The 13,527-nt window shown below is 50.9% G+C and overlaps 1 protein-coding gene across 3 annotated transcripts in view; it reads right to left on the bottom strand.

The window, feature by feature from the left end:
- DPP6 (dipeptidyl peptidase like 6) overlaps nt 1-13,527 on the bottom strand; it is a 1,510,443-nt gene that overhangs the window by 343,445 nt on the left and 1,153,471 nt on the right. For all 3 annotated transcript variants that reach the window (XM_075315434.1, XM_075315436.1, XM_075315435.1), the window contains exon 5: nt 11,748-11,822. In XM_075315434.1, coding sequence (XP_075171549.1) covers nt 11,748-11,822 — 75 coding nt within the window. The remainder of the gene's footprint in view (nt 1-11,747; nt 11,823-13,527) is intronic.

Genomic DNA, 13,527 nt, shown 5'->3' with positions numbered 1-13,527 from the left:
GTGGTGAATCCTGACTGGCCAGGCTGGGACGTCGTGGACCCTGATTGGGTCAGGTCCGTCATCTCCGCCTAGCGCCCGCCCTCGGGTGGAGCTGCACCTCCTTAAAAGCTCCCCCTGCCATCATGGCGGCGCGCGACCGTCCTTCTATGTTTGGATGTCTGGCAGCGTGCTGCCACGCCACTGCTCAGGCATTACTGTCTCTTGTGGGCTTGGCCCTTGCTGCTCCGGCAGTACCTCGTTTGCAGGCCGTGTTCCTGCCTTGCTGCTCCGGCAGTACCCCCGTCAACAGGCCGTGTTCCTGTCCCAGGTGAGCTCCTCAAGTCTCCATTGGACTCACCTGGTTATTGAAAGCACACGTGCGTGGGCACCTCTGTGCTACCCTCGTGCCATATTCTCGTGACTTCCACTGGCACACGTGCGTGGGCACCTCTGTGCTTCCCCGTGCAACAGGTACACCGAGCCGTGAGATCTGTGCCATACAACCCTCAGGGGTTAGGGCAGATCGGTGTACATAGATCGTCTGTGACATTCCAGACGATCGCTAGCAGCAACCCGCTCACTCTTCACCCACCATAGCGGCGGTCCCTTACACCGCACAGTGGACCTTGACCGGCGGAAGCAGTCCATTTCCCATCTTGGCACGCTTCCCCGGGTCCCCCTCGTAACACCTCTCCATAAGTGAAAATAAAAGTAATTTAACTTATAATGAACTGTGTGGTGTCTTTCTAGGGGGGAAAAGGTGGTGTTTGGGTCCTGGCAGTCTTTGTTTTCATTCCATTACCACTTTAAGATGAAGGTAGGTTTAAGGACCATTTTTTTTATTCTCTTTATTAATGACCTTGTGGATGGGATTGATAGTAAAGTGTCAGTCTTTTCTGATGACACCAAACTATGTAGGATATTAAGAACTGACCTTGATAGTACAATATTACAAAACGATCTGGATAAGATGTCAGAATGGGCAGATACTTGGCAAATGAGATTTAATATTGATAAATGTAATGCAATGCACCTAGGACGAGTAATCCTATAACTGCATATACATTAAATGGAAGTAAACTCAGGACTAGAGAACAGGAGAAGGACTTGGGTATTTTTATTACAAATAAGCTGAGCAGCAGCACCCAATGTCAAGCAGCAGCTGCTAAAGCAAACAAGATTTTAGGGTGTATAAAAAGAGAGATTAGATCCCGTGATCCCAACGTATTGTTACCCCTCTATAAATCACTTGTAAGGCCACATCTGGAATATGGGATCCAGTTTTGGGCTTCACATTTTAAAAAGGATATTCAGAAGTCAGTTGAAAGGTTGGTAGCTAGATTATTGCAAGCAATGGAAGGCCTCCCATATGATGAGAGGTTGGAAAAGTTCGATTTGTTTAGCTTAGAAAAAAAGACATCTCAGAGGAGATCTCATTTATATGTATAAATACATGTGTGGTCAATATAAAGGACTGGCACATGACTTATTTCTTCAAAAGACAATACTAAGGACCAGGGGGCACTCACTGCGAGTGGAAGAAAAGCGATTCCGACAGTTAAATAGGAAAGGGTTCTTAACAGTTAGAGCAGTCAGACTGTGGAATGCCCTACCACAAGAGGTAGTAATGGCGGATACTATAACAGCTTTTAAAAAAGGGCTGGATGATTTCCTCAGTACACACAACATAGTTGGTTATAAATGACTTAATGATAAACTGTGTAATTGATGGAGGAAGGTTGAACTAGATGGACCGATCTTTTTTCAACCTAAGTAACTATGTAAGAAGTAGACACTCATTGTTGCTGCCAGATATTAAAAGCTATCAGTAATATTTTGTAAAATCCTTGGTAATAAAGGGGTAAATAAACGGAAATGTAACCTATTACCAGGTGATAATTTCAGTTTACGATGAGTATGTTCAGTAGATTGATATTAACTCTATGCAGAACAGCACATCTTAAGCCTACCAGCCATTACTATTTTATGATGAAGCATCATATAATATTTACTGCCTTACAAGAGTTTGCTTATTATATAGCGCTGATGTACAGTCCTTGTGGTTACTGAAGCCTGAAATATAAAAGACAAGCAGAATGACAAGTGGCAGGAGTAGAGTGGGCTCCATTACTCCATGCATCACAGTACAAGTCAATATTCAAAGCAGACAGGTGGATATACAAGTAACACAATCAGCTTTTATGTATAAAAAGGTCAGAGAAAAACGACTCAGTCCAGATAATGGCAGGACTAAAACATAATGGAAAGTGAAGAAAGGCGCTCCAACAAGAACGCTATATCACAGTCAGAGTGAAAAATGGACTTTACAAGAAGAATTTCAGGCGGATAGATTGTTCTATGAAATAAAACAAAAAATCTGTAAATACTTGATTTACTGTGATGTCATTTCATAGATAATTTGATAAATGGGCAATCTGGAAATCACTTTATGTAAAAAATCAGTCCTAAATAACAGCTACTGTGTGTGACTCTTCTAAGGCTATGTGCCCGCGGGAGATTACACCTGCGGATTTATCTGCGGAAAATTCGCGGATTTTCTGGATTTTTCAGATAAATCTGCAGGTTTCAGCATGTACAGGCACTCCCCATGATATCCTATGAGACATGGGTAGTACTGTGTCCATGCTGCGGATACATGTGGCTGCGGAACATGCTGCTGATGTCCTGCAGCCGCATGTAATTGCATGTCAATTATTTTTGCGGAATTACCTGCGGAAATCCCGGCCCTCCACTATGGAGATAGAGGACTTCCGCAGGTAAGTCGCATGAATGTCCGCAGATTTACCGCATATATTTCGCTGTACTACCGCAGCTTAAAATATCTGCGAATTTCGGCGAGCAGCTGCGGGAAACCTGCGGCCGTACCTGCGGATATATCCGCAGGTACAATCTCCCGTGGGCACATAGCCTAACAGTTGTGCACTGCCTGTTGTCAGGTGTAATCTGTATATAGCCTCAGATAGCCTCTTTGGATAGAAAGAAAGGAACTCTCGTGCCACCTATTAGAAGTAACAATCTTAAACATCAATATTCACCCTTAAACCCCTTCATGACATTATATGTCATGGTCTAATAGGGGGTCCCAACTTCTGACATATAGGTACATCATAGCGATAGCACGAGGGAAAGGAGCTGTTCATGCACGATTACCATCGTGCGTGGTTTTTCACGGACATGTGAAAGAGGCCTTAAGAAAAGAAAGGCAGTCTCAGCCTCTGCAGTCCAAATTATTGCCAAAATCAGAGCAGTCAGAGACGAAAAATGAGGGATAAACTGGTACTAGTAAATCCCATGAACCGTTGTATTGCTTTGACACCTGAAGGATGATGCTATTGTGTCGCTCTGGGCAAGCCAGGGGACACAGGTCACAACACCACCACACCCCACACTCCAGGTAGGCACATCTGCTAACCAGAAATCCTTGTTGCCTTCCTCCAGGAGTCTGTTGATGCACACCAGGGGGTGGGCCAGGCGGTTGGCTCCGCCCACCGAGGAGCTCACAACTCTGGAGGCGGGAAAACCAGGCAGTTAGAGCCCAGGGAGGGCAAGTGTAAACACCTAAGTGAAAGTAAAGAGAGAGAAGTGGTAAAGGAGGAAAGCAAGTGAGGTGACAAGAAGAAAGGAAAGCCTGAGAGCCCAGCTTTGTGTAGGGCCAGAACAGCAAGGTCAGCGACGGCGGTGACTGTTCGGAGGGGGACCGTTTGGAAGTTCCTGGAAGGACCCCGTTGGCTGTGTGCCCGGTGGTCTGGAGCAGTGTTCCGAAGGACAGTCAGCACCAGGGCAGGGGCCTCTCGGACCCCGGCAAGGCTAGGAGTCGCCAAATTTGCCGAATCCGTCAGTGAAGGGGACGTAGATCCCCCAGCAACCAAGTCCCGATTGACGGCAACAGCCCGACCATTACAGGGGAGACACCGCCACCGCCAGGGCACCAGTTTCCCCAGGGCCAGCGCCTGCGGGCAAAGTGTAGAGCTCCTCCGGCCCAGATTGCAGTCGGGGAGCGGGTAACCGGAGGGAATCCACCGCTACCATCAGTCAACACAGGTGCAAGGAAGAGAGACATCACCGTCACCTACCGGGAGTGCAGGTGCAGCTGTCTGTGGGACCGTCCTACCAGCCGTTTGGTTTACCGTACAAACTGTGTCCAAGTCTCAGGCTGAGTGAGTACCACAGTGCCGCAAGGCACAGCGCTGCCCCCGCGTCCCTGCGCCTTCCAGGCCCTACACTTTACATCTCTTCACTGGGCCCCGGGATCACCAACCCCTACCCACGGAGGGGCAACACAACACCTGGCTGCTCCGCCTCACCATCCCCGGGACCCCCACACTGAGCAGCAGTGGTGCAATCACCACAACCGTGGGTGGCGTCACGAACTATAACAATCCCCACACCCAACAAACACCCCCTTTCACTCACGGGCGAGGAGTGTCGCTCGAGAAACCCCGGGATCCGGCCTACGGCTCGAGCCACCAGGAGCAGCTGCCGGACCCGAGCAGAAGGGGTGAGCGCGGTGTGCTGACACCCTCCTCCCCGCCCGCGACAACTTGGCGTCACGAACAGGATCTTACCGCTCTGCCGTCTGGTAGAGGTGCGCCTTGTTACCGCCGGAGGTATCCGGCAGAAAAATTTCAGAAGCCGCCATCTTTGGCACGAAAAGTTCCCGCTCGAGCGTCTTCTCGAGCAGTAGAGGCGCGAAGGCCAAAACCCCGCCCCGAGAGAGGAGGGGCCGAAAAGAGCTAAGGGGGACGCGATGGCGGCTGGCGGCATGTAGTCGCCGCTATAAAAGCAGGGATGCCAGGACCTTGCCAGAAAACCGTTCCTGGAAGCAAACAGAAAAGACACCATGTGGATGCCGTCCCGAAACACCGTGGCCCCCGCACCGGGAACCGCAGCGTGGGTGGAAATCCGGACCGCGCAGCTCCACCTAAGGCTGCAGGTCAAGATGCAGCTCCTCTTGGAGGAGTGGGAGACCGACATGGCGGACGTTATAGCCACCGTGCGGAGACGCGAGGAGGAAGCGGAGGAAGGGAGGGTGAGTGACCCACGCCCCTATGTCCCGGAGGGACCGGTCGCTGCGGCTGAGGGACCCGGTCCAAGCCCTCTCCCCCCGTTGCCTCCTTCGCCACCCGTCTCGGAGGCCGTGACCCCGCCACTAGGCCCGCTACCACCGCAACCGGTAGCGATACCCAGCCCGTCCGCCCCAGCGGACCGACCTGTAGCCGGAGCCCGTAACAAACCGGAGGCATTGCCTTGGAAGGCCCCGAAGATTGTGCCAGAGACAGTCCCCGAGCAGATTCCCGAGCCGGAGCAGATGACCCGCTCCGAGCCGAAGGCCCAACTGCGGAAAGCCCCTGTGCCCATCCCCCACACCTCGGCTGAGGTGGCGCCGGGTTGTTGCTGCAAGGCAGCGCCCAAGGCCATGACACCGCGGGATACGCTGCCCACCTTCCTGACAGTGGGTAACGTGCTGGATGTCCCGCGGGGCTCAACCCGTGCGCCGGAGCTGGCAGCAGCGCCATACTGGGACAGGGAGCCAACAAAGCTGGGCCTGGAGATCGCGGAGAGGGAGCGAAGGAAAGCCGAGCTGGTGGCCCGAGCCATTCGGGAAAAGGAGAACCTGCGGCAAGCGACCTTCCGTGTCCGGGGCCCGTTCTACGAGGGGCAGGTGCGGCGCTTTGATGTCCGCCGGGGCTACGGATTCACATACGAACCGGGCCTGAAGGCCGAGGTGTTTGTGGCCCGGCGGGACGTGAATGCCCATCTGCCCGAGGAGCATCCTGGCCGCAATCTTATACCGGGAGACATGGTGCGGTATACCCGGCACTGCGGAGAGAGGGGGTGGTTTGCCCTGGATGTAAAGCTGAGGGGCAGCCCGGAGAGCAAGGTGAGCTCTGCATCCCCTCCCCCGGATGAAGCAGCAGCAGGACCGGAGTAGGGCAGCAGATGCCCGCAGCACCGTCCCCGTTGGGACCACCTGCTTGTTTGAAAAGTTTGAAAGTTTTGCCAATAATGAAAATGATCACACCGAAGAAGTAACCTGATCTGTTTGTTGATTTGCAACCGGCAGGAGCCGGCACCGTTGTCCCCGTGGGGACCGTTAAAAGTTTATGCATGGGAACTATCCATGGACAAGCCCGTGAACTCTGCAGGGCAACCACAAACGTTAGTGGCTTGTAAATATGTTGGGTACCGTTACCGTTTCCGCAATGCCGCCTCCGGAGAGGCAGGTTGGAGGGAGGGCCCTGAGCAGAGCAGGCCAGGGCCCAGCCACCAAAAGGAACCGGTGGCTACCCTCTGGAGGGGAAGGACAGATCCCGCTCGGGTACCGTGTGCTGGACTGTGGGTCAAGGGGTGATGCCTGGGTTTTAGGGGCAGCATCAGGGCCAGGTTACTTGGGTGGGAGAGGGCGGAAACCGTGACCGTATACCGTTGCAACGTTAAAAGTAAATGTGCCTCCCGTCTTGGGAAGAAGTTATTAAAAATGTCATTTATTGTTTGTTTAACCCTGTTATCCCCTTTTTACAGAAAAATAAAACCGGTGTAGGACGGCAGCCCGCGGACGGTCTGCATTTTGCTAAGGGGGAATGTGTCGCCCTGGGCAAGCCAGGGGACACAGGTCACAACACCACCACACCCCACACTCCAGGTAGGCACATCTGCTAACCAGAAATCCTTGTTGCCTTCCTCCAGGAGTCTGTTGATGCACACCAGGGGGTGGGCCAGGCGGTTGGCTCCGCCCACCGAGGAGCTCACAACTCTGGAGGCAGGAAAACCAGGCAGTTAGAGCCCAGGGAGGGCAAGTGTAAACACCTAAGTGAAAGTAAAGAGAGAGAAGTGGTAAAGGAGGAAAGCATGTGAGGTGACAAGAAGAAAGGAAAGCCTGAGAGCCCAGCTTTGTGTAGGGCCAGAACAGCAAGGTCAGCGACGGCGGTGACTGTTCGGAGGGGGACCGTTTGGAAGTTCCTGGAAGGACCCCGTTGGCTGTGTGCCCGGTGGTCTGGAGCAGTGTTCCGAAGGACAGTCAGCACCAGGGCAGGGGCCTCTCGGACCCCGGCAAGGCTAGGAGTCGCCAAATTTGCCGAATCCGTCAGTGAAGGGGACGTAGATCCCCCAGCAACCAAGTCCCGATTGACGGCAACAGCCCGACCATTACAGGGGAGACACCGCCACCGCCAGGGCACCAGTTTCCCCAGGGCCAGCGCCTGCGGGCAAAGTGTAGAGCTCCTCCGGCCCAGATTGCAGTCGGGGAGCGGGTAACTGGAGGGAATCCACCGCTACCATCAGTCAACACAGGTGCAAGGAAGAGAGACATCACCGTCACCTACCGGGAGTGCAGGTGCAGCCGTCTGTGGGACCGTCCTACCAGCCGTTTAGTTTACCGTACAAACTGTGTCCAAGTCTCAGGCTGAGTGAGTACCACAGTGCCGCAAGGCACAGCGCTGCCCCCGCGTCCCTGCGCCCTCCAGGCCCTACACTTTACATCTCTTCACTGGGCCCCGGGATCACCAACCCCTACCCACGGAGGGGCAACACAACACCTGGCTGCTCCGCCTCACCATCCCCGGGACCCCCACACTGAGCAGCGGTGGTGCAATCACCACAACCGTGGGTGGCGTCACGAACTATAACAATCCCCACACCCAACAAACACCCCCTTTCACTCACGGGCGAGGAGTGTCGCTCGAGAAACCCCGGGATCCGGCCTACGGCTCGAGCCACCATGAGCAGCTGCCGGACCCGAGCAGAAGGGGTGAGCGCGGTGTGCTAACACCCTCCTCCCCGCCCGCAACACTATTTTGAAATAGCAAACAATTTTACAGGATTTATCTACAGCCCAGTATCTGAGATGATATAGCCTAAGAAAGGGAGTGAGGATTTGGCATCTAGTCGATTCTCCCAGAGTCTTTGCAAGATTTGTCAAACTCTCCTCCAGTGAGAAGTCAGGTCAGATATGGCTTCGAGGAGGAGAGCACCCCAGAAGTAGATCAATGTGGCAGTCATACAGCCTGTTCAAGACATCAGCGTAAGACCAGAAGGCAGGAGGTAAGCCTGGAAGGCTAGATGGTGTCACAGGAGGCTGCGCAGGTTGTACTGAGTTGACACACCCTTTGTGGCAAGACTGTCCCCAATGGAGCACCTTACTGGATCTCCAGTCCAGAATGGGTTCTTGAGTACAGGGCTAAGACAGTCCTAGGAAAAAAGGGTGACACAGATTTGTAAGCACCATAAAGGAGATTTTCTCTGTATTTAACAATATGACTCATAGATTGAACTGTTCGGTAGCAAGGTGTATGGATTCAGATAGGGCCCTTCCATCAACGGACTTTTGGAGATGTCGAACCTGAATCTGATACTTCTCCACCATGTCTTGCTGCAGGAAATTTCCTGCTGATCCGGAGTTCAAGAGGTCCAACACGAACAACCAAATAGCTCCACATGACAAAGACACAGGCAGAGTCAGCGGAAGATGTTTCTGCTGTTTCTTGGTTAACTTGACACGGTCGAAATGCATTAGTTCAGGAACAGTAAGACAGGACTGGGAAGTCAACAGCCTCTGAAAAGATGGAGCCAGCTGTCTCCTTTCGCATATCATCTTTATGGTCCATTCCTGGAAACTGAGATGGATCCTGGTAGCCAGTGAGATGGGATCATCAAGGTTAGCAAGCAGGGGTATCCTGACCAGCCAATTCATACATGATCCTCCCGAACAGACTAGTCTGGCTACCTTGATGCAGCCTGAAAATGGAGGATACTGCAGAGAAAATGCGACCCAGCTCATCAAAGACCTTGTGGAAGGGTCTCTTCTGTCTCATAGGTGGTTGTTCCAGGTGAGAGCCTCTCCTCCCAGGTGGGACATTAAAAAAGCTTGGCCATGTCTGAGGTGAACTGATCGGCCAGCAGTTCAAAATGCAACGTACACTAATTGATGAACCCTTGAGATAATTTGGGGTCATTGATGAAATCGGAGCAGTCAGAGATGAAAAATGTAGTAATTTGCAAACTTTGCCAACTTCTCGTGCCACCTTTATGCAAAACAAATGATCTCTTATACATCTGTGTATCAATGCTCCTATAGTAATTACAGTATTTAATACATTAATCAGAACAATATTACTTATTGCAATATCAGCTGACTGCTAGGTTAGATTAGTTAGTGAGCTGACTACTAAGCCTAAAGGGGGCTTTACATGCAATGACATCGGTAACGAGATGTCGTTGGGGTCACAGAATTCGTGGCACACATCCGGCGTCGTTAGAGACGTCATTGCGTGTGAAACGTATGAACGACTGCAAACGATCAAAAATACTCACCTAATCGTTGATCTTTGACCGGTCGTTCAAATCCCAATTATCGTTGCTGGTGCAGGACGCAGGTTGTTCGTCGTTCCTGAGGCAACACACATCGTTACGTGTGACACCCCAGGAACGACGAACAACACCGTACCTGCGTCCTCCGGCAACGAGGTGGGCGTGTCTTTCCTTCAGCTGCTCTCCGCCACTCCGCTTCTATTGGCCGCCTGCTGTGTGACGCCGCACGAACCGCCCCCTTAGAAAAGAGGCAGTTCGCCAGCCACAGCGACGTCGCTAGGCAGGTAAGTATGTGTGATGTGGACTAACGATATTGTGCACCACGGGCAGCGATTTGCCCATGACAGAACAACCGACGGGGGCGGGTGCGATCAGCAGCGACATCGCTAGCAATGTCAAAGTGTGTAAAGTGGCCTTTAGGTGCACTCGGAGGTTTTTCGATGTGATCAAAAATGATGTTTGCTATTTCTATTGGAAACTGCTTCAGGAAGTGTTCGTTCCTTGGGTATGTGCACACACAATGTCTCTGTCAGGCAGATGCACCTAGATAAAGTGCCAGAAAAAATTACCATAATGCACGGAAATGTAAATGTGTCGCCCTGGACAAGCCAGGGGCCACAGGTAACAACACACACACACACCCCCACCCCCAGCAGTTCACAACAGACATCCCCAGTGAAACCTGTTTCCTTCCCTCGAGTTCAGACAGACACACTAGGTGGGTGGAGTCAAGCAGATAGGCACGCCCACCGAAGAGTCTAGCTGGCCTGAGGCAGGAAGCAGGTCCAGACAAGTCTAGGAGAGGAAGGGAGAGGAGGTCTGCAGAAAGGCAGACACAGACTGGGGCCTAGGTTGGAGCCTAGGGCCCTCGAGTAGAGAGTCAGGCAGACGGTAGTGGCCGTCTGCAGGGAGCCGGGCAGACAGTTGGTGGAACCATAGGTAGCCGGGGCTGGGCGGTGGCCCACTGGTACTGAACCGGGGAGCCAGCTGGAAACCGGAGCGCAGGAGGAGCATACGGAAGGTGCAGGAAAGGACTTACATTACCAACCTGGGGTCAGGGGAAAAACACCGCAGCCGCCTGTGGGACCCGTCCATCCAGCCGTTTGTTTCAGCAGAGACTCTGTGTGTATCATTGGGCTGAGTGAGTACCTCCGTGCCGTGCAGCACAGTGCTTCCCCTGCGACCCTGCACCTCATCAGGCCCCGCAACCCGCCTGTCATCCATCCCTACCCCATCAACGGGCCCCGGGACAACCAACCCCCTACCCACGGAGGGGAGGATTAACAACCAAAGCTGCTCCCTGTCACCGCTCCCGGGATCCCCGTCCAGAGCAGCGGTGGTGTCCACACAATCACCACAACCGTGGGTGGCATCACGGACAATATTCCCCAAAACCCAAACCACCCCTTTTCACTCACGGGCGAGGAGCGCCGCTCGAGTCCCCGGGATCCGGCCCATCGCTCGAGCCACCGAGCAGCAGCAGCAGCAGCAGCCGGACCCGAGCAGTGGGAGAGTGCAGCGTCCCCTCCTCCACCCGCGACATAAAAATAACATTGCCGTGCCCATGTTCTTTTGTTGCGTCTTTTAACTCCTTCACTGTTCGGAAACCTTAAAGCAGATAACAGACGTAATATGTATATTTTTCGGGCAGCTTCATGTGGTAACGGCTCACTCTATATACTTGAACAGAGCAAAAACATAGTTGGCGGAGCCACTGCAAATACGAGTGAGAAGATGCCAACAAAGAGGCATCAGGAAAACGACCCCAGGCATGGTCTTCAAACGTTTTCACTTTGACCAACTCTACGTCTTAAAGACGCCATGTGCGCATACTGTTTGGGGGTTTGGGGGGGAGTTTCTTTGTTTCCTAAAGTGTTTTGTAAGAGTTTTTTCCCCTTTGAAGACGCTTCAAAGAAGAGATGTACTTTACTCTCCTACTGGGTATTTTTTCGAAAACCTGAAGTGGATGAAAACCGATAAAAAATCTGAACATATGAAAAGCAAAGTGGTTTTAACATAGAAGTGAAAAGCACTTTATGATCTATTTTTCAGGTATTTTGGAGCAGACTCGTCAAAAAACCCAAGCTCACACATCCTAGAGGTGTACTTACTTTGCATGATTATCGAGAATGAGTGTTGCTAAGCACGCTCTTTTCATTATAATTTTGAGGTCTAAACATGTTGCTGTTGATCTGATGAACGAGCCTTTGCCTCGTCTGTGCCTCTGTTTTACGGACATTACAGGCAATAGTTTACGTAATGCTAAATATTTGACGGTGCAGTTTTCACTGCTGGCTGCTAGATGGCGCTGTTCTCTATATTTGCATAAAATAATCTGACAATTCCTCGGGAGGATAGAATAAGAAGGTGCTTTTCACTAATGGTGCATTTTCAAAGGTCTCACAGGAGATCATGCAGAACATGCCACTCTTTCTACTTACCGGTTTGACATTAAATGCAAGGAGAACGTACTTCATGTCTGGAGACACTTCATATCTTTTAACCTTGTAAGTGTCCTAGAAATAATAAAACAGATATGGTTACATCATTGACTGCATAAAAGGGAATTTATCACCAATGTTTTGCTATCACACCTGAGCGCAGTATAATGTAGGAAAAGAGACCCTGATTCCAACGATGTATCACTTAGTTTACTGGGTGCAGCAGTTGTGACACAGAGTTTTTAGATATAGCAGAGGTCAGAAAGCTAAATCCATCCACATCGCAGCTTTCTGTGTACATTGTCTATTGATAGTGAGCTGCAAATCAATGCTGGGGACAGGTATGGACCAGGTCTTACATGAGCAGCCAGTCCAGCAGTGATAATTTCCTTCTGATAAAACACTCACTGTATTGAAACAATAGCAAACAGCTTAATAAGTAGCACATCCCTGAAATCAGTATTTCAGTTCTTATGTCATGCTGCCGACAGAATAAACCTTATGACAGATTCCTTTAAAGAAACAGTGCAGGTCATATAATGAGTCAATATCACCAATCATCATCAGTCCGAGCCTGACTGTCACCCTCTGTAAACACGCTGCTACTCACCGGATGTGTCGCTCACTATTGCACTCACTATTTGGGTATGTTCACACTACATCTATTTCCAGCATTGTTTGAGTGGCTCTGCTTACAAAAATGCTGGAAAAGACCTCATAAATAAGCTTAAAAGATTTGTTCTACTGAAGAAACACCTTGCTGTTCATATCTTCAACTTTTGAAGATCTTTTAACCTCTGGTTTTCAAAGAAGCTATGCCTTAAACCGCTTTACGACATCCACCATATATGTAAGGCGCATATCAGAAGCGGGTGTATTGAGCTGGCTCATGGGGTGAGCTTGTCCCATACACAGCAGGTAATGGCTGTGTGTTACAGCCAAGACCTGCCGCTAACAATTGTGGGTGGAGCTCCTCTCGTGAGTTTTAACTTGTTAATTCCTGCTGTTAACCTTTGACAGCGGGATTTAAAGGTAACCTGTCAACAGATTTCTCCCCTATAAGCTGTGGCCACCACCAGTAAGCTCTTATATACATCATTCTAGAATATTGTATATAAGAACCCAAGCTGATTTGTATAACATAAAAAGATAACTTTTATTAAACTCACCTGTGGGGCAGTCTGGTGCGATAGGCGTCACTGGTCTTGGCATGGCGCCTCCTATCGTCTTGTGATCACAATCCTTCTCTGGTCCATGTTCATGAAGCGTCCTACGTCATTCATACAGTGTGCTCCTTTGCACAGGCGCACTTATCTCTGCCCTCCTGCGGGCAGAGCAAAGTACTGTAATGCACAGATCCGGGGAAAGGTCAAAAACCGCCAGTGCATGTGCACTACAATACTTTGATATGCCCTCAGTAGGGCAGAGAGAAGTGCGAATGCGCAAGAGCTCAATGGAGGACTGATGTAAGACTCATCATCCACACGAATTAGGGAAGGAAGATAGCGATCGCAAGAAGATAGGAAGTGCCGGACTGAGAGGAGTGACGCCCATTGGACCGTACCACCCCCTGGGTGATTATAATAAAAGGTACTTTTAAGTTATACAGAGCGGCCTTGTCTGTTATATACAGTATTCTACAATGCTTTATATAAGGGCAGGTGGCTGCAGTTTCTAGGGAACAAATCTGGTGACCCTTTAACACGCACTGGGACAGGGGTTGGCCATTTTCAATTTCCAAAGACGCATCCATGATGTGATTACTAGGTGCCGATAAGTT

Source organism: Anomaloglossus baeobatrachus, chromosome 6 (assembly GCF_048569485.1).
Source record: "Anomaloglossus baeobatrachus isolate aAnoBae1 chromosome 6, aAnoBae1.hap1, whole genome shotgun sequence".
NCBI classification, from domain to species: Eukaryota; Metazoa; Chordata; class Amphibia; order Anura; family Aromobatidae; genus Anomaloglossus; species Anomaloglossus baeobatrachus.
This window is presented reverse-complemented; position numbering and strand designations above follow the sequence as displayed.